Raw genomic sequence first — 20,234 nt, 5'->3', positions numbered from 1 at the left:
TCTGAATGTGCTTAACTGTGTACAAATACACACAGCAATGTCTACACCTGTAAAGAGTGACAGTGACTGGAGAGGCTCCCACTGCACAGCATGCAGAAGTTATTCCTTGCGTGTCAGCATCACAGCCTGGGGTGCAGAAGCCAGGAATAAGCACAAGAATTCCAACGTTGTTCAGTTATCTGTGTGTACATTGTATTCACATCATGCTTTCATTTAACTAGCCACTGATGCTAGAGAGCATATTTAGTTAGGTAAGTCAGTGCCTGTGCATATGCCTCATTGGCACATCTGGAGATCTTTTCTCTATCCCAGTTGATGGCAGGACCAGAAGGGAGAAGCTCTCCATACATTTTGCAGGTAATACTCTAGAAGGAGGAACTGCTTCCAGAAATGAAAGGGTAGCCCATTCTTCAGGTTCAATCAGTCCTTGGTCTTTTTGCCAAGGCTGCAGACAAATACATCAAGGACTGTCAGTTATTTTCCTGAAATTTCTCATGCAGCCACTTTTCCACTGGGATTCGGACAAAGACCAACTCAATGCTCATAATTATTTCTTACATATGGCCTATTTCCTCCCAGAACACTGAAGCTATTCATGTGGGAAAGGATTTGTACGATTCAGCCCTCAGTTGTCCAGAAGATAAACGTCCCCCTATAAGGGCTATAGTCCAAAGTAAAAAGAACATAGTAGTACTGTCAGCAGTGGAAGGCAACCTAGGGAATTGCAGAGGCTATGAGCAGAGGTTCTGCTCTTACTATAATGTGTTGAGAGTGAGGTATTTAGAACAACATATCACAAAATGAAAGTATCATGTAGGAATGAGTATAAAAAGGAAGGGGGGTGAAGCAGAAGTACAGACATGGAGGGATGGAAGTGAGATCAATGAATGGGAACAAAGATCTTCCCAAAGGGATGCTGAGCAAGAATCAGAGGAAGACAGTGTCTGGAAAGCAAAGGAGAGCAAGACTTGCAAGGTTTTATTTTGAGAATAATACCAACTTAGAATTAAAAATGCATTTTAAAGCCAATGACACCCATCTATTAATGCAAACATAAGGAAAAAATTCTAAGCCATTCAAAAAGGTTTTAATTAAAGCTTGAAGAAATCACAACACATTGACTACATCTTAAAGGATAACATATAAGCAAGAAATAATGTATAAAGGGAATTTCCCTGATTAAGGCTGGCAGCTCAGTTCTGAATGAGCTGCTTGTAGTGTGACTGACGAATAAATGGAACATGTATTACCTGATACAACTTTTAGAAAATTCCATCAGGCAGCTGCTACTTGATCAGCTGAAGTTGTGTTAATCTAAAGTTTACAACTAGATACACCTCACTGTGGTATGAGCCAAAAATCACAACTGATTTCAAAGCATATTGTTTTGTGGCATGATCCCAAATGAGCTTCCTGCACAAACTGAAGCACTCAGAACCAGACTTCTCTAATATGAAGTAACACCCATTTTTGGGTACCGTAGGGATGATACAGTACCTTTCCCAGACTAAGAAAAACCCTTTCTCCTCAGTGTGAACCACAGAGCAGGGCTCAGTGTTGCTGTGGATTCAGAACCAAGCAGGGGCTCCAGAGGAAAGGCTTTGACTTACTGCTGGGGCAGTTCTATAGGACTGCAGTAGTTTCATGCAGTGGTTCTCATGCCCTAATCTGTAGGACTTCTCAGTGTTATTACAGAGGTTATGCAATTTTACACCAGACCTGGGCCTAATTTCAGGGTCAGCAATACTACAAAGTCGTTAACAGCCAAGTACAATGAGTGCAATGACTATTTTTGGAAGCCCAGTTCAACATAGCTTACGATAAATTTCCCACCACCTTGACAGTTTCTCTCTACAGGAGAAGGGCCTACAGGACACTATATTTTACAGAGGGATAATTAAATTAACTGCAACTTCAGAAACATTTAAAATTATTATGTCAATCCTTTATAAGTTAAGAACAACTGTTTTTAATGACAACAGTTAGTCAGAGCTACTTATATTCACCACAACAAACCTACGGACATAAAGGATTGTTATCAAAGATAAAAATTAAACCCCTACCATATAAAAGCAACTCAGAAGATGTAACAAACTGTGAGGCTTTTTACAAAATGTTTATATGCTTTAATTGGCAGAAAACAAAATCATGAACCCCTCCACAGGCCATAGCACTTATCTTAAATTTATGGTTGAGTTTGTCTCCTTCCCTAATAAAAGTACTTATTTGGACATTACATTCCACTGTGTGCCTTAATTTACAACAGTGACTAATAACATTATTACATAAAAATTATTGAACATATTAGTGCACAAGACTTCACCAAGCCTGAGTCTTTCAGCACTACATTATTGCCACAAAAGCACAGTAAAAAAAAATTACATATAACTAAAGCAACAATAAAATTTGTGTGCTATACTTTTTGAAGTGTAATAGTTAGACATTTCTTTTTCATCATACACTATACTGAACCTTCATCTTCTGAAGACAAAGTTCAAAAAAATACCTGGGGGGGTGTTACTATAATATCTGCTGAGCATTAAGCAAGCCAAAGATGAGGGCACACCTGCTAAAATTAGGCAATCCAAAGAGTCAGGGGAAGGGCAATGAACTTCAGCCAGACATTCTGAATTCAGAAGTTTAAAATATAGTGAAAACTACATCGGGAAAAACATGACCAATTAAAGGAATAACTGAGACTTCATTTGATCCAAATACTTTAAACAAGTCAGGAATAGCCACAGTGTAAGCAGGTATGTTAACAGAATGGAGAGACAGCCTCAGGGATCAACATTATAATTGTTATTCAGAAGGACTGTGATTGATTAGAAGTGTAACTATAGTACAGAAAGTCAGAAAGGGAAGTAAAGCAGGGCTTTTGCTTTAAGGCTTTTGCTTTTTCTCATATTACAAAGTGCAGCAAAATGAGCATTCTTCTAGCAGAAAGCTTTAGCATCCTGAAGGGATTTTGACTTTCAAAATCACCCCTAGCCCTTGTGAAACAGAAGCAGGACCAGGTGGGTGTTCTGTTCCAACTCCGTTGTAGTGAATGCTAAAACTTCCATAGTGGTGCAACTATTTGATTAAATATTGTTATGAGACCATGGCAAAAGGCTCCACTGGGACTCTGCTCTCAATCAGAAAGATATAAAGCAGGAACATAGTAAATTAAAAGCTTTTGACTCTGCTCTAAATTTTGCTTCCTCTAATTGTGGATACTTGATGACCAGCTTACACTCAGCCATTGCTTCCCTGCACGCATATGTACCTTACTCATTGTCACATTCTGCACATGCAAAAACATTTCCGTATTTTGTTTGCAGAAAAAGGTGACTTGTATTAAAAAAAAAACAAACAAACAAAAACAAAACCACAAAGAGGACAAATATTCAGTGAGGAAAAGTACATCCCTGCTATCTTTTCAATATTACAGCCTGTGGTTCTGCAAAGTGTATAGACACATATCTAACTTTAAGATTTATTTTTCCTTAAAAACCAAAACCTTCATCTCAGCTCACCCGAGGGGGAACTGCGCTCTGAAAAATTGTCTCTGTTAACTAAGAAAGTCTGCATGACTAACACACACCAAGCTCTTAGTATTTAGGACCCTGAAGTAAGGTAAGGTGAATTGGGGTCTCAGTGTTTACCTGTTCTCTTGAATAGACTTATTCTGTCACAGTGTTTACTGTTCTTCTTCATTAATAGTACTGTGTGCTACTATATGAATTTGGGGTGTGAGACTACTAAGCAAAACGTCAAAAGCGAATCTCAAATTCAAACAAATCCCGAGATTAAGCTTTAACTGGGTGAATGCAGATATTAGATAATGTCCCTGAAATGGGGGAAAAAAACCACTATATGAATCCTACTAAACCCTCATCCATCCAGCAGCTAAAATGATTCCTTCCTGATCACAAGACCTGAGGTAATTTTCACCTTTGTCTTGTTCCTCTTGTTTCCAAGTAAGGGAGTTCAGAGTCACCTTTCCAAGACGTATCATAGTAATGAGAAACACATATCCTCCTGCTGAGAAATTCTCTAATAACTACAGGAATCTTAGCACATAGCAATTGGTCTCCAAGGAGACTTATGAGAAGAGGGTACTCAGTTCATATCCTTCCCCTGAAAGAAGGAGGTTTCTCAGAAGTTAACTCCACATAAAAAGTATGATGTCTGTTAGTAGGTTCTCCAAAGAAGATAACAAGTGCACAGTGGGAATAAAAGTTTTGGATGGAGCAACGTGTTAAACAAGAGGGTGATGGTGATGCAGCACAAGCATTGGTCACAAATATACTGGGTTACACCACAAGAGCCTGTAACCTAATCCTGTGTCTTGCAGAGACCCTAACAAACAGCTCAAAAAGCAAGGTCTGCCTTACTGGGAAGTGATTGCCTTCCTGTGCTTATTCATAGCACCCTGCTCTGCATTCAGTGTCCCAAGTCTGCTTGTTCAGCCTGAAACAAACATTTCCCTGGAGTTTGCTGGAAAAGAACAACTGAGAGACTTGCTTCACAGGAGCACAAAGCAGTGGGGATACAACCCCTCTCAACTGTACAGTGTAACAGAAAGAGCAACACAACTCACAGGGGTCCAGCTACTGTCTGCCAAGCTAATGTGGATGCTGTGGCATCAAAATTCATTAGCTTCTACATAGCTCTCCTTTCTTTCATGGCACAGTGCAGAAAAGCAACTAAGAAAATAGGCATGTTATTAGTGTAATCAAAAGAAATGCAAATTCAGAATTCACAGCAATTTGGTTTAAATTACTGATATCCTCTATCTTTAACTGTCTGGCCTTTCTGCACTGAGGCTATACCAGACACAAAAACACCTAATGAAGATATTCTCAAAATGAGAACCATTACAGACATGTGAGGGACACAGGCAGTAAAACACCATGTAACAGAAGACGTAAAATAAGTTGCACCTGAATCCCCAGTAAAATGGTAGGTGAGTCTCAGAAAGAAACATTTGCTTAGTTATCCCTCCCTTTGCTGTCAACTAAATTGAACGCCCACTGAAAAAGTCCTGTCCAATATAATCAATCAATAAACAGTTACTACTGTCCAAAGTATATATGCACACATATACATATACTATGTAGACCCACACATGTATTTATAGTCATATATTTTCAGCTGTTGTGAACTTGCACAGCGCAACTAATTTCACTGGATCAGTGCCCAATTATGGCAGCTGAGAATCCATCCCTGTGACTTAAAATACATATACAGAGGCTTTACTCAGCTACTTGCCCATCACTTGCACAGGAAATATGGGTGCTCATGTTACTGTCTCATTATTAATTAATATTACATTGGTTTTGCTGTCCCTTCCCTTTTAGACCATGTTATCAGTATTTGTCTATCATGAAGATCTTGCTGGATGACAGAGAAACCAGAAGGACCCCTGAGGCAAAAGCAGACTCCAAACATTATTCTCAAATCACGTACATGCACAGAGATCATGCAGTCTCTCTCTCTGTGCTCATGGAAAAGGAAAATATTAAATGGAAGACAGAGCCCTCAACTAAGAGGTCCCCCTGTGTAACCTCAGGTTAACAAGTTAAAATGTCTGTGCAAGAAAGCACACCATTTATGTGATGCCAGTGGCAGGAACTCCTACCTTCCAAATTCCTAAAGGAAAATAATCACTTTAATATAGTTAACTCGGCCAAAAAAATACTGACATACATAAATCAGACAAAAAAGCTGTGCTGTTGGAAGTCAAAATCATCAGTTCAAAAGTCTCCCCCAATTGCAAAGCATATTTATAAATGCAAGAAATGATCAAACTTCACCCAACTGCTCTTGCACTTACCTGTCCCAGATCTAAAGTGACATTGACTTCGTTGTACTTCAAGCCCATAGAAAGAGGAGGACTCTGCCACCAGCGCTCCGTGCCATCAACTGCATTGGTTACCGGGTGAGCTTTGCTGGGATCAGCAGCATTGCAGTAATCACAAAACTGGCCCTGAAACACAATAAATTAAAAAGATCGCCTCAGACGAAACCTTATGCACTGGCGACACATGCGGTTGTTAACTGAGATTCTGATCTAGAGTGTTGACTAAAAATGAGGTTAAATTTTGTTTCTTTGCCTAGTATAATTTTTAGAGTGTAAGTTATTCCACTGGCAATTAAATTACACACCCATACTCTGAAACACACTAACATTTATGTTACAAACAAAAAATTCAGAATCTCAATAAAGGGGTTGCAGTAAATCTTCCTTTATTAACTAATTTATTGACATTTTGGTGAAATTACCTATATGACATCTACAGTGGTGTTTGCAGGAAATTAATAAAACAAAGCTCCTTAGAACTGGATTAGGACCAACAAACAAATTATCCTCAATTCTCCCATGAAATATCCGCATATGCACATAGCCTGGTATTAATAAAAGCATAAAAAACTCCTCCGTTACTTGCCTATAAGTTTAGTGTTACAATTTTATAACACTGTTTTCATTTTTTTTCATGCCATTATAATACATTATGAATCAGAGGTTTCTGAACAACATGTGCTCATGGAAAATGCAACAGAACATATAGACTGTTCTCTTTAAGTTTCCCTTTAAAGAATCCCATTGTATCCTCATTTCCAGAAGTTACTGCCCAATTTCCAGCGCACAACTAAAGCCACACTCCAGAGATACCCTTTGAGAGTCTCTAAAGCTCTTTGTACAATAATGACGAATAAACTTCAGGAAATTTAATTGTCTTTTGATTTCACATCTTGGCTTGCCCCACAAGCTATTTTTATCTCCAAGAAAACACATTTTACAGTCCACTAAGATTAGTGCTGAAACAGTGTAATTAGTTATTAAGGAATCTTTTATTGTCCTATGCATTTCTTATTCCAATCACTGGGTGGAGAAAATCAGTGAAAATAATAAACTGTGCCAGGCACAGATCTTTGTAGAACCCCAATAGAAAAAATTACATTTGCATTGAGGCAGTACACTCATCACAGTTACTTAAGTCAGACAGTTGCTTAATCCATCAGCCTGTGAGGTGCTGACACTGTTGGACTCCCAATTAAAATAAAAAGAATGGGGCAAATGTTACCTTCTCAACTTAGCATATTTTCATCAAATACACGACAATTCCTTTGCTGTTCCCGCAATCCACATTGCCTGGCATGAAGCATGTTCCTACCCTTTAAGAATTTAGAGAATCCCATATAACTGCCATTATTTTGTTTGTCACTGCTGTCAGACTAACCAGTGTGAAGTAACTGGAGCAATCATACTTGTCCACTTTTAACAGAGGAATAACATAAGGGCTCTCACATTCTTGCTGGGAACGGTCTTGCAAGCTTGGTGAATTTAAGATGTTTATCTCTAGTGGAATTTATTTAACATCTACCATAGTTACTAATGGATTGGAAAATACTTCATCATTCTCATGTGATACAAATACACCATCTTGTGTCTTTCAAACACAAAACACAGATATTCACTGAATATTTTTGCATCAATAGCATTAATTTCAGTGTCTACATCTAACAATACTTCCATCCTCATCCTCCTTTTCTGGAAAGCCCAGAATATGACGCTGTTTCCAGAGGCCATGTCTACCATTAGCTGTTCTGATTCAGCACTGCCAGTGCCAACCTGACTGAGGTTAACTCTCGAGAATTCAAAGAGTTGTTTAGGGACTTACAACTCGCATACACAAGTCAGTTAACTTTATCTGGGGTCATGTTATAACACGATCCTCCTCCAGCTCTGCTAGAGAAGATGGTTTGGCAGATTTTCATATGAACTACAATATGCCAGGACACTGCTGTATTCAGGTAGTTTGCTGCAGCAGATACCACATCAGCCCATGCTAGCCATGGGCAACATTGCCAGTTTCTGCAGTGATGACAAACAGAATCAATTCAACAAGGTCAAGTGCCGGGTCCTGCACTTTGGCCACAACAACCCCCTGCAGCATTGCAGGCTGGGGACAGAGTGGCTGGAGAGCAGCCAGGCGGAAAGAGACTGGGAGTTTGGATTGACAGGAGGCTGAACATGAGCCAGCAGTGTGCCCAGGTGGCCAAGAAGGCCAATGGCATCCTGGCCTGCATCAGGAACAGTGTGGCCAGCGGGAGCAGGGAAGTGATCCTTCCCCTGTACTCTGCGTTGGTGAGGCCACACCTTGAGTATTGTGTTCAGCTCTGGGCCCCTCAGTTCAGGAAGGATATTGAGGTGCTGGAGCAGGTCCAGAGAAGAGCAACGAGGCTGGTGAAGGGACTTGAGCACAAGTCCTATGGGGAGAGGCTGAGGGAGCTGGGGTTGTTTAGTCTGGAGAAGAGAAGGCTTAGAGGCGACCTCATCACTCTCTTCAACTACCTGAAGGGAGGTTATAGCCAGGCGGGGGTTGGTCTCTTCTCCCAGGCAACCAACAATAGGACAAGGGGACATGGGCTCAAGCTCTGCCAGGGGAGGTTTAGGTTAGATGTTAGGAAGAAATTCTTTACAGAGAGGGTAATCAGGCATTGGAACGGCCTACCCAGAGAGGTGGTGGATTCACCATCCCTGGAGGTTTTTAAAAAGAGATTGGACGTGGCCCTTAGTGCCATGATATAGTAATTGGAGTCGGATCAGGGGTTGGACTTGATGATCTTGGAGGTCTTTTCCAACCCAACCTATTCTATGATTCTATGATATTGCTCTCTGCAAAATCAATACCCTGAGAAATCGATCTATGCACCGACAACTGCAGCTACTACCACATCACAGCATCTTTCCTCACAAATGCATGCTCAAGTTCTGACATATATGTTACAACAGTACAAGCTTCCCTAAATAGCTTTATGATGTGCTTGAAACACAGTTTAAATTCACATTCTCGATGATCAGACTGGAAATACACAGGAAACAGTTGCTGCTAGAGCAGTTTCAGCTCTGATCTGGAAACAACCTCAAAGAAAGGCTGAATGACCAGTAAACAACGGGGATTACTAAAAGCAAGCATTTAATTTACGTGCACTTAGGTGATTTCAGTATACTAGAGCACTTGATCTGAACTCAAGATACCATCTTTTCCTTTTGGGGCACATAATTCAAAGAATTTCATTGCAACAGCTGGAGTTTCAGTTATTTAAAATTACATTCCAGCAACCCTGCCAACTAGGCAGCAAAACAAAAAATGAAAGAAAAAAAATTATTGGACAGAGCAGTCTTCCTTCTCACTGACAGTATCTCAGGAACTGCTACAGGACACGTCTCCATTCCAGGAGACTGGGGCTCGAGACTTGGTCTGATTTTGGCTGCAGTTCATCAGGCAGGCAGGTGTGCATTTGCTGTGACCTTGTTACCCTCCTTTCCCCTGCTTCTCCTGAGCAAAGGAGAAACCTGGAACTGCATGAAAGGATTTGCTGAAATACACCAGTGTGGACCTGAGACACCCAGGGATGAAAATGTCTTGCCTGTAAGTTATGGAAAGTGACAACAATGGAGAACTTGTTCATTATTTCATACCTAGCAGTTCTGTGCACACTGGCAGGGCAGGACAGGTATGCAGTTAGACTTTAATGCACACCCGCACACCACTGTGGACAGACTGGCAGGCAAAACCAGGCATGCCATTTATCTATCAGCTGCTGAAATATTTTACACTCTTGTACATTTCTTCACTCAACACTGTTCTTATTAAGTTATTGTCCCACATGTCGATGCGCTACATAAGGGAAATACACTGCTTTCCAGAGGGCATGTCCAGCACTGTCTTAAGAGCCTTGGTTGAGCTGCCCAGGAAGGGACTGTCCATCCCACTGATCACCTTTAAACAACCTCCAAACACTCTTTTTGGATTTGCTGGATAATTCAGGCTTCACTAAAACACACTCCACCAAATGACAAGCTGAACAAGAATGACCAATGGCAGAGCAGTAAAAATAAAGCTGTGTCTGCTTTTCCTCTCTTTGCCTCATTTTCAGATAGCACTAGCAACAGAGCGTGTGCTCCCTTTGACAGAATGAGGATCACTCTGCACACCTCCTTTCCAATTTCTTTGCTCATAGAGCAACAGCCACAATCCAGTCTTGTAGAGGAGACAAAAAGAGAGTGACTCAAGTGTGTGGTGTCACTTGAACTTGCATCAGCCCAACATAGGGGCTATTACACCTATTACTTTATGTAAATGCCACATGACCTTCCCTCAGACTCTTTTAAGAAACAACACATAAATAATTCTGCTGATTTTAAATCCTTCTATGCTTAGGTTCTGTAAAAGCTTAATGCACTTCTCTCCAATTTTCAATGAAAGAAGAGATTCTCTTATTTACAGTGTCTTTGAACTTGTGAGGTGAAGTGGCTTGAAAATATGCACATTGTGCTGTTATCACATTTTCCCTTGTTGGATTTCCCTGACCTTTTGAAAGACCTCCCAACCCTTGCTGAACCACAACTACTGGTAAATCTCAGAAGTATTCATGTTATGTATCTCAATGGAGCTTTGTTAAAACTGGAGAGAAATGCTGCTGTATCCATGCTTACACAAACGCTGTAAGAGGCACAACACGCTTCCTTGTGCCAGGGTTGAGCTATCAGTACTCCTTCTGGGAACTTGAATTGGACATGAACCATAACAGCTCTCTAACCTAGGACCTGCAAGTCAACTATTTAACAGTAGGAGCTCCCTCCTTTCTAGCCTCCCTCTTCCTTTATACAGCAAACCCTCATTACCAGTTGGGTGTTAGTCTATAAAGGGAATAATTACAAAAAACATCAATGGCAACATGCATCACACAACAGGCTTCATTCTGCTTGCTTAGCATGTTTGTCTGGTGTTTGCTTTGGCTGATTTTTATTATCCTGTGATTTCTGATATTTCAAGACATGTCAGTATGAGATTTCACTGCAGCAGTGGGCTACAGCAAGCTGCTGAGAGATTTTTGGACTTGCTGTTCACCTCCTGGTATCATTGCTTCAGGCAACTTTAAATATGGGTGTTGCTGCATTCAGTATGGAAGGACGGATGCCTAAACTTCAGAGGTGTGTTAGAAACAGAGAAGCAAGCAGCTTGCTGATCATTACAACTCTTTTTTGTAACCTCAGTTTAAGCATATAATACCTGTGTCCCAGTTTTCCTATTAGTAAAATTGTATATTACTCAGCGTGTAAGCATCTCCAACCCACTCTGAGCTTTTTTTTATGACTGACGGCAGTACAAAGATATAAGGTAAATTGAGATTTCATGGTGCAGCAGAGAGTCATGGCAGAGGGAAGCCCAGAGCAAAGCACACTGCTGACTGTGGCTGCCTAATGAACTGCGAGGGCAGGCTGAATGATGGTGCATGCTCCCTGAATGATGGCACATGACAAGAAGTACACCTTCTTAGTCCTCTCCCCCTTTTTTGAGCATCTATTCTCATAAAGAAATGAGAAAACAACTCTTTTATCCACTGCAACCCCTTCTGAAACCAAATATGCAGGGTTATTTCACTATTAAAGATACAAGCACCTCATAAGACTTTGAAACACTAACCCTTCTTCCAAGACACTAAAAATTTAATTGCATTCTTTCTGTATTGCCTGGAGTCAGACAGTGGACCTTAGAGCTTTCAAAATCCCTTTCAAATTGCAGTTTCATTCTGGCTCTCTTCTCCCACCAAGAGATAATACAAATAAAATAACTTCGGAAGGTCCGATGCTTCAGGAAAGTCCTCCCTTGTAACACAGCTCTGATCAAACTTATACTGAGCATCAATCGCAGTACACCAGCTTGTTACTCCTTCCTTTCTCTCTAACAGACATGTCAATACAAGTTTCTACCAAAGGAAAAATATATTTCCATTAATCCTTTGCGGGAGTTTTGCACTTTATTGTTATCTTTCTTGTGACTGGCACAAAATGAGTGCAATAATCTTGTGCTATGCTAGGAGAGAACAACATGATCCTCGCTGCCCTCTGTGCTTATACTCCCTGTCAGAGCTCCAAGGAGTCTCTGGCTTCCTCCCACAAGCAACACAAGGCACAGACGATAAGCCTCACATTTAGTGCTTGCAAAATACCACAGAGCCACAAAATACTTGGCTAAACCCGGACCTCTTTTCCCGTCGGAGCGATGCCTGCTCTCCAGCGAGCGGTTGCCACTGCAGCCCCGCCCCATGCATCCCCCCCGAGCTCATTGCTTTACCCTCAGAAGCATCACGCTGCCCACCGCGGACCATAGGCCACGCACTGAGGCCACAAAACACCACCTGAGTTCCCTCTAAGGCACTTCCAGGTGCCCGACGGGACGAGCAGCTCACGCATCTCCGGGAGAAGCCGCAGCACCGCGTGCACCGCGGGCATCGGGGCCGGAGGGGAAGCGGCCGCTCCCCGTGGCGGGGGCAGTGTGTGGGTGTGTGTCTCCAGAAGGTACCGGAGCACCTGAGGGCAGATGTGCGGGCAGAACCGCCGCTGCCCGCTTCCATGCTGCCCAGCCCTTCCCTGCCTGGGCTCCCGCCGGTCCACGCTCCCCTTCCATGCTCGTGGCACACGCCCAGCCGGGAGAAAACGAGACCACGACGCATCCCAGGGTAGCGCCAGCCCCCCCAAAAGACACACAGCCCCCCGCCGCTCCGCAGCGCCAGGAGGCGGCGCGGGATAGGGAGCAGGTGCGAAGGAAAGGGGGTCCCGGCGCCGCCGCCCTCCCCGGCTCCTGGGGTCGCCCAGTTACCTGGATGGCGCGTCCGAGGGGCGCGGCGGCCGGGCCCCCCACCAGCTTGCAGAAGAGCTCCGGCCGCCCGCCGCCGCTCGGCCCCTCCCCGCAGGTGGCCGTGGCCCAGATGTTGGCCGCCGCCGCCAGGTTGAAGTAGGGCGGGTGGAGGCTGAGCCCCGTCCCGCGGGAGGCGCCGGGCTCCGGCTGCGCGGGGCACAGGGCGAGGAGCGGCGGGAGCAGCGCCCAGAGCAGCGGGGAGCCCGGCGTCGCGGCCATCCTACGCCGGGCTCTGCCCTCGCCGCCCCCGGGGCGGCACTGCAGCTGCGGTGGGCGGGCGGGAGCAGAAAGAGAGGGAGCAGGAGAAGGAGCAGGAGCCGGCGGGGGGCTGCCCGCGCTCTGCCCGCACCTCCCTCGCGCTCTGCCCGCACCTCCCTCACGCCCTGCCTGCCTGCGCTGCGCGGGCTGGGGCGGGACGAGACGCAGCCCCGATGCGGGGCGGGCCGAGTCTCCCGGGCGTGCGGGTGTGTGGGACGGGGCGGGACGGGACGGGGGAAGGGTCTCCGGGCCGGCGGGGTTGCTCCAGGTGTGTGCCCAAGCGCCCAGCTGCGCGGGCATGCCGAGAGGTGCCACCCCCCCCCCCCCCGGCTCAGCTGGCGATCTTTGATCCTCCTCTTCCTGGATAAATGTGAGGGTTAGTATTATCGACAGACCGTGGAGCAATCTCAGAGCATCCCGCCCTCGTTATTTGTCCACAATACAGTAAGTTGGTGATGCCCCATTCCTGAAGTGTTCAAGGCCAGGTTGTATGGGGCTCTGATCAACCTGGTCTAGTGGGAGGTGTCCTTGCCCAGGGCAGGGGGGTTGGAACGAGATGATCTTTAAGGTCCCTTCCAAGCTAAACTATTCTGTGATTCTGTGATAACCCCCAACCTGTCATGTCACATACAGTGAGTGACAAGTTAAAGTTTCCCAGCCTTCTCCTTTGAGCAGGGATACCCCCGCACAAGGTATACCCTTCTCTCAGCAGACCTTCAGGAAGACATCCTGCGTGACTGTGCTGCAGAAATTGCATCTCCTCTTGCCATTTTCAGTGCTCTGAGGCTGCTGGAAACCGTGCAGCCTGGGCCACCCTGCTGCAATGCACAGCTAGTGCTCACAGCTCCTTGTGAAATGGGTGTTCATGCTCATCCAGAGCAGACAATGAGCCTCCTGTCTTTTTGAAGCTATTTGGCACAAGTTTTGGGTAACACAGGAGCTGGAGGGGATGTTGGAGAGGGAGAAGGAGGTCAAAGAACCATGTTATCTGTATCAGGATTTACACTGCTTAATGGCATTGCTATCCTAAGTTTCATACCTGTTCACATTTCCAACCCCGCACATACACACCCAGTGTTCAGTGCTCTTAGCCAAATTTGCAGGATTTAGACAAAAGATGTGGTTAGATATACATAATTACAATATTTTAATAGTGATTCGTGTTAGTTGCAGGGTATTTCATAACTTTAGGAAAGCTTTGCTACATGCCACACAGCAGTAGCAAGGGAAATCCCTGGTGTACTGTTACAGGAAGCACCAGCCACAAGCTATTGATTTTGCCTACAAGAAAATATCACCACCCTTGTTTGTTTACCACTATGGCTTTAGCACCCCATAGAGACACGTCTGTGGGAGACAGTTTTTGTGTCCTCCATAGTAAAAGCTGGCTTTCATAAATGTAGCATGCTGTCAGTTCATATATATCAGATTTCATAAATGCTTTCAATCTCTAGAGCACCTTAAAAATACTCCCCTTTTCCAACTGTGGCATTGTGGAAAGGAAATTATCTTATTGCATGTGTTATATCATGTCATTTTGTACAATAGATTGTACTTCGTAAAAAATATGAGAGCTTTGAATACAAAGAAATGTTCCGTTAAACAAAATGCCATGTTATCAGATAGGATAGCCACTGATCTTTTAAACTATTTCTTGAAAATTGGTGAAATCCGAAGTATACCTTGGAGTAAATCAGTTTTTAGAAATGGAGATCTGGAAGTATCTGATGTAAGTCCAGAGCAAGCAAGCTCTTACAAGGGCCTGCACAGGTTGTTTTGGGTAGTTCAGGTTCAGGAAATCCTTTGCAATCTCATTTTAAAGAGACGATTCTTGTGAGCTGTTTGGTACGTTGCGCAGCACAAAAGGCAGTCCTTGCTCACAAGAGATGTCTATTCTCAAACAGGGAATATCACAGAATTTATTGGGAAGTATCACATAGAAAATGTGGCTTACATGAGCAAGAACCAAACAGCTTGGTAAAATAGTAACATGTTCTTGGATCTGGTTTCCTAGAAGTTAAAAACAGGCATGAAACTTTGTAAACATTCACAAAATTAGCCTATCTGGTAGAAAAAGAGAGGAAAAAATTTTCCTGTTCCAATCTTCCTGGTCCTTCCCTCACAAAAGTGTCTATTTTCCTTAATGTATAGGAACATTCAAAAGCATTTTGTTGGCCTTCTGAGCGATTTTTCTGTTCTTTTGTTAAACACTTATGCCAAACAAGCTTTTTTTAATTTGCTGTGTTTTCTAGAAATGGAGATCAAAGTGCCACCTTTTAGATTTTCTTGACAAATCTCTAGAGATCCAGAGATACCTAAGTATGTGGGCATATATTATGAAAAATGCTATGACAACTTTTGCCTTTGACTCAAAGCAGTTGGGAGAAAATGTTTATAGTGGCATTCCCAACATGGGTACTAAATAACTTGATTCCTATACAAAGTGACCAAAATTCTATGCAGAGACCCTGGGACTATGTGAAGCCATAGTGAACTAATTATGTGAGGAAGCAGACAGAAGCAGGAGCGTGGATGTATACATGGAGATGATAATGACAGCATGGCCTGTCCCTAGCAGATGGAAAACTGAAAATTTGCAGTGCTGTCTTTGTCTGGTAAGCACTGTGCAAGCTGCGGTATGACCACGAGTCTGTCCTGGCTTTTGCGGGATTTTAGGACCATGGGAAGTAAAAGTAAAATAAGAATAGAAGAGCGAGAAATTTTTTTTATTGAATGGAACTGTCCAAATTTCTAGACTCTGTATCTCTCTCTTTTTTTTTTTTAATCTATTTTAAGCCACAACCAAAGCCAACAGAAATCCACAGAAAAGCACTTGCTGACTTCACTGAGTTTTGGCTCACCCCATCTAATGTAGAACTTCATCCTGTAAAAAGGTCACTATCAATAATTCATGCAATGATACTTCATCTTCCCCTCATGTCATGTTTTGTTGTAATTACAATTTCTATAAACACAGGTAAGAATTTATTAGCTGGCAGCTCAGCAATCAGCATATAACAGTGCTTCTCTGCAGAAAATGCTCTTCTCCAGTGACATGCCCTTTTTTCCCCACAGTAGAGCCTCTCATCCTTTTTTGTTCAGCCTTTATAAGATTTACTTTCCCTATTTCTTCCTGTCTGCAAGGAGCAAACTTTGTTAGTTGATTGATTTATTGAACAAATGTAAGCAATTGAAAATGTTTGTGGGTCTGTATTATTTTAACATCATCATGGCTAGGCTTCGTGAATGAAGACCTGGGGAGGGCACTACCCATGTTTGTTACAAGTGCACTGGTGGTTAAAAAGGCCATAAACAGATTACATTACATTAGTAGGCATTTATGCTACTTTAACTATAGATAATTCTTTCTATTCTAAAATATGTTCATTTAAAATTTCAAATCAGGAATGTTTGTTCAGAATTAGCTTTGCTGATATAACTTCTCTGTTTCATTCTCTTAGTGATATGTGCAGTATAGCACATCTCATCTCATACTGCTGTTTCATAAATGTTATGTTATAAACTTGCAGTGAAAATGAGATCATCAATAGATAATCTCAGTGAGCAATATTTTTGATTACTCACTGAGTAATTAGTGGTACTATTTAGTTCCTATATTACCAACCTATGTTGCCACATCAGGTGATACGGAAATTTGCTCTTTTTTTGAGATAATAATGAATCAATATGCCAGCAGGTAGCTAGAAAGTCTCTCAGATTATTTAGTCCAGAGTCTCTGGTCAGTGGTCATTAAAGATTAAATTGTGTGTCTTGTTCCCCCATAAAAGTTTCATCTATGGCATTTATGTTGAAGCCAGTCCTAAAGATTTAGTCTGTGGAAGAATCTTCCTGCAAAGTACTGAACCTTTCTTCAAAATTATAATCAGTTAAGCACATACATAGCCCAGAGTACTAATACCCAACCAGAAGCTTTCTAGCTCATATTAGACTCCCTAGTTTTATCAAGGAAATAAGACATTTATCACATCCTGTCATAAATGTTTATGCATGGTTAATATTCAGATGGCATCTATAAGTAAACTTTCATTAGTTGTAATAAAGCTTTTTTCCAGTACAACTAGACTAAACTAAGGTTACTTGCAGACACTCTGGTTTAACAGAAAAATGGCGCAGTGTACAGTTATATGCTGGCACAACCCATGTCTTCACTGAATGTCATTAAATAAGATGCATTCTGTTAAGATCATGTGGGTCTCTACTATTCTGATAAAAGTAGCCTTTTCATCTTCCAGAAATTTCTTGTGCCACAGTATTTGAGGACTGTGCCATGTCCCTTTGCAAAAGATAAATTATCCTCCATGTAACTGGAATAGAGACACAAAAAAGCTGGGACCTAGGTCTAAAATGCAGTTCTGTCAGCAGAAACAGTTTAGATGCCTAGAGTACTTAGTGTATCCCAAACTCAGTTATTCAAAACTGCACTTTTGCCTTGTCCTTTGGTTTGATTTCTTTTTTTTCTTGTTTCTTTCACCTGTTTCTTTCTGGATGTACGTGCTAGGATGATGCCATCCTTCTTCACAGACCATCTTTTTCTGAATGTCCTTGTACTGTGCCTGGGAGATCTCATTACCCATGCAAATGGAGCCTCTCATATTGCTCATCCTATCATCTCATATGATTCAGGTATCTCAGCTGAGGTACTTACAACTTTTTCACAATTAATTGTCTGCATAATGTTGTCATACCATGCAACTGTGCTTGTTGCATATTGGTTTAATAGCTACCATTTACTTAGCATTCTTCTACAGCCTAATATGAGGGCTATCTCTTCTTCTGCCAGCCAGAAATCTCATGGACTTTTTCCTGTACATTCTGCTTCTTAAGTTTACTTGATGTATTCTTATAAAAGAAAGCCACTGTGAATACTCTCAGTTTCTAAGGGCTCTTAAGGTAAATTGCAACATCTGAAGAGCATTCTCATCATAGCTCTTTTTATATCTTTTGGTCTTTCTGGAAATGTCCTGGCTTACTAGTGTGTGCTCATGGCTTGATGGGATTGTGGACAAAAAAACTTAAAAATGTCTGTGTGGCTGATGCAAGACTTAGCTTTATTATTTCAAACTCTTTCACTGCAGAGAAGTGCTAAGCCAAAGAGGGAAGGTGAATGTTTGGTACTTTACAACACTTTCCTCATTCGTGAGAAGGCAAATTCCATTTTCAAGGCAAAACCATGAGCTTTCATCAGTAGCCAGTGTGTAAAAGTCATGCCTGTCCCTCCCGGTTTTGATCTTTGTATGTTTACTCACTGAGTGTCCTGGGCTAGGGCAACCCTGGAAGGGAGGCACAACTTCTTTGCCATTCAATTCCAAATAATAAGTCAAGAGAAATACTCTGAGGTGTGTAGCTAAAGGTATAGTTAACTTAAGATTCCCTAAGCAAACTATGCTTGACTGTAACTCATGTTGACTATGTGTATCTTTCTCTTTTTTTTTTTTAACTTGAAGAAACTTTCTAATGGACAACATTAAAATCCATCCACTTTATTGTTTTACTTCTTAATCGATTTCCTTTTTATTCTTGGCTTCCTGTATTTTTCATAGAGTTGCTCATGGACTTAAAAGTTCAAAAAGAAGAAAACAAGTCTTGGTCATATAATGCCTGGTCCTTTGTGAAGAAGCACATGCTTCCTTTGGTCAGTATCCAAAGACTTGTCAGTCAAGTATCTGGGTAAAAATGTCTACTCTTATATTTTTCACATCCTCCTTTTTTATTTTTCTGACATCGGTGCTATTATTACTCCTTTGGCCATCATGAAGGAAAACAGCCTTGCACAGACTCCCTGCCACAGTACACCAAGCAGCTCCTCATGGAAACCACTTCTTTGTAAACTGCTTTTCTTAGCAGGCTTATTTAACCATTAGTTAAATTAGAGTGGCATCTGGATTTCACAGTTTTCTCTGCAAGAATTTTCTGTGATCTGATCTCTATTAATTAGGCAGTGTTTTTCCTGGGATCTGTTTCCAGAAAACTTTTTATACTTTTAGATAGTGTTGCTGTCACAAACTGACTCAGGTTTACTTCAGTCTCAGCTCTAGCCTGACCATCAAGTTCTTAAATTTTAAATAGAAGCTTATGTTTAATTGTGATAGGAAGACAGACTTCTAGCAGTATAAACTGAGGAGACAACAGTGCTATATCAATTTATTCCAGCTGAGGATCAGGCGACAAATATAACTAAAAATTCAAACAGGTACAGTGCAAGAACTTTATGATTTACTTATTTTTATTTTTGTAACTTGGAAAATAAAGTAAATTTAAAACAAATCCCTTGTGAAAGTGCAGAATTAGTGGAGAATACTTTCACTTTTTTTTTAGCACAATTACAGATTTCTGTAAGACAGACATAGTACACTACAAAAATTCTCATTGGAAGAGAGTTTATAATTATAAAAGTTATAGCTCTTATAAATCCCTAATTTTTTTGTTTGTTTTTAATAACTGGTTTCAGACATGTTAATTATCAGATGCTTCATTAGGAGATTGTGATAGTGATAGCTTCTTAGTGTTGCTGTGGTATTAGTCATTTGGGTATTTTATGCCTGTGTCCTTTAGCCAAGTCCTTTCTTTTCCATTAGTGGACTGATTTTCTGAGCAGCAGAGCATAAGACAGAGAAACTGAACAGACTGAGCGGTAGCCAGTAGCTTAAATAAATTTTGTACCTGGCAATGTAAGTAGTTTTCCTCTCACATGTGTAGAGTTGACTCCCATGGAACTTCCTTGTGCCCTGTCATTCTTACCCTCAGCCCAAGGTCCTCAGTCCCTTCCTTTGAAGACCTCCACTCTCTGCAGCCGAAGATAAAACCAATCAACCAGATCAGTTTTACTGAGTGGTATAGATTCTAAGCTCCCAGGGAGCCATCTCGGAGATGGATCCTGAAAGTTATGTTTCGCAATGGCTTCTGTTGTCCCTGGACAAGGCTTTTGGGACAGAGAAGAAATAACGAAGCACATACGGTTTTGCTGTTCAGAACGCCTCATGCGAATGAGATGGCAAGAATCTTGTGCTTCCATGCTAAATACAGAGCAGTTTTGTGGTTCCTGTGCAGTGCTAATGAGGTTTTCCCCCTTAACAAATCTGTTTACTTAGGCTACAGTAGCTTATGGGATATACCATGCATTGTTCTCACACTCATGTGATATGTATGTTTTCGGAACCACAACACCTCCCACAGTAAACTTATACACAACAATATACAAACAATGCCTGGGAAAAATGACTGTGATATTATTTAATTCGAATCTACCTTTATATTTAG

The 20,234-nt window shown here is 41.9% G+C and overlaps 1 protein-coding gene across 1 annotated transcript in view; it reads right to left on the bottom strand.

Annotated features, from left to right (window-relative positions):
• LAMA3 (laminin subunit alpha 3) overlaps window positions 1-12,977 on the bottom strand; it is a 114,209-nt gene extending 101,232 nt beyond the window's left edge. Inside the window, exons 1-2 of the mRNA XM_039382131.1 lie at window positions 12,660-12,977; window positions 5,822-5,974 (exon numbers count right to left, since the gene is read on the bottom strand). Coding sequence (XP_039238065.1) covers window positions 5,822-5,974; window positions 12,660-12,917 — 411 coding nt within the window. The 5' untranslated portion in view covers window positions 12,918-12,977. The remainder of the gene's footprint in view (window positions 1-5,821; window positions 5,975-12,659) is intronic.
• Window positions 12,978-20,234: the final 7,257 nt, after the last annotated feature.

Source organism: Pipra filicauda, unplaced genomic scaffold, assembly GCF_003945595.2.
Source record: "Pipra filicauda isolate LSUMZ 115617 unplaced genomic scaffold, ASM394559v2 scaffold259_size1095435_pilon, whole genome shotgun sequence".
Lineage (NCBI taxonomy): Eukaryota > Metazoa > Chordata > Aves > Passeriformes > Pipridae > Pipra > Pipra filicauda.
The sequence above is the reverse complement of the archived record's forward strand: the minus strand, read 5'-3'. Positions and strand labels throughout refer to the sequence as shown.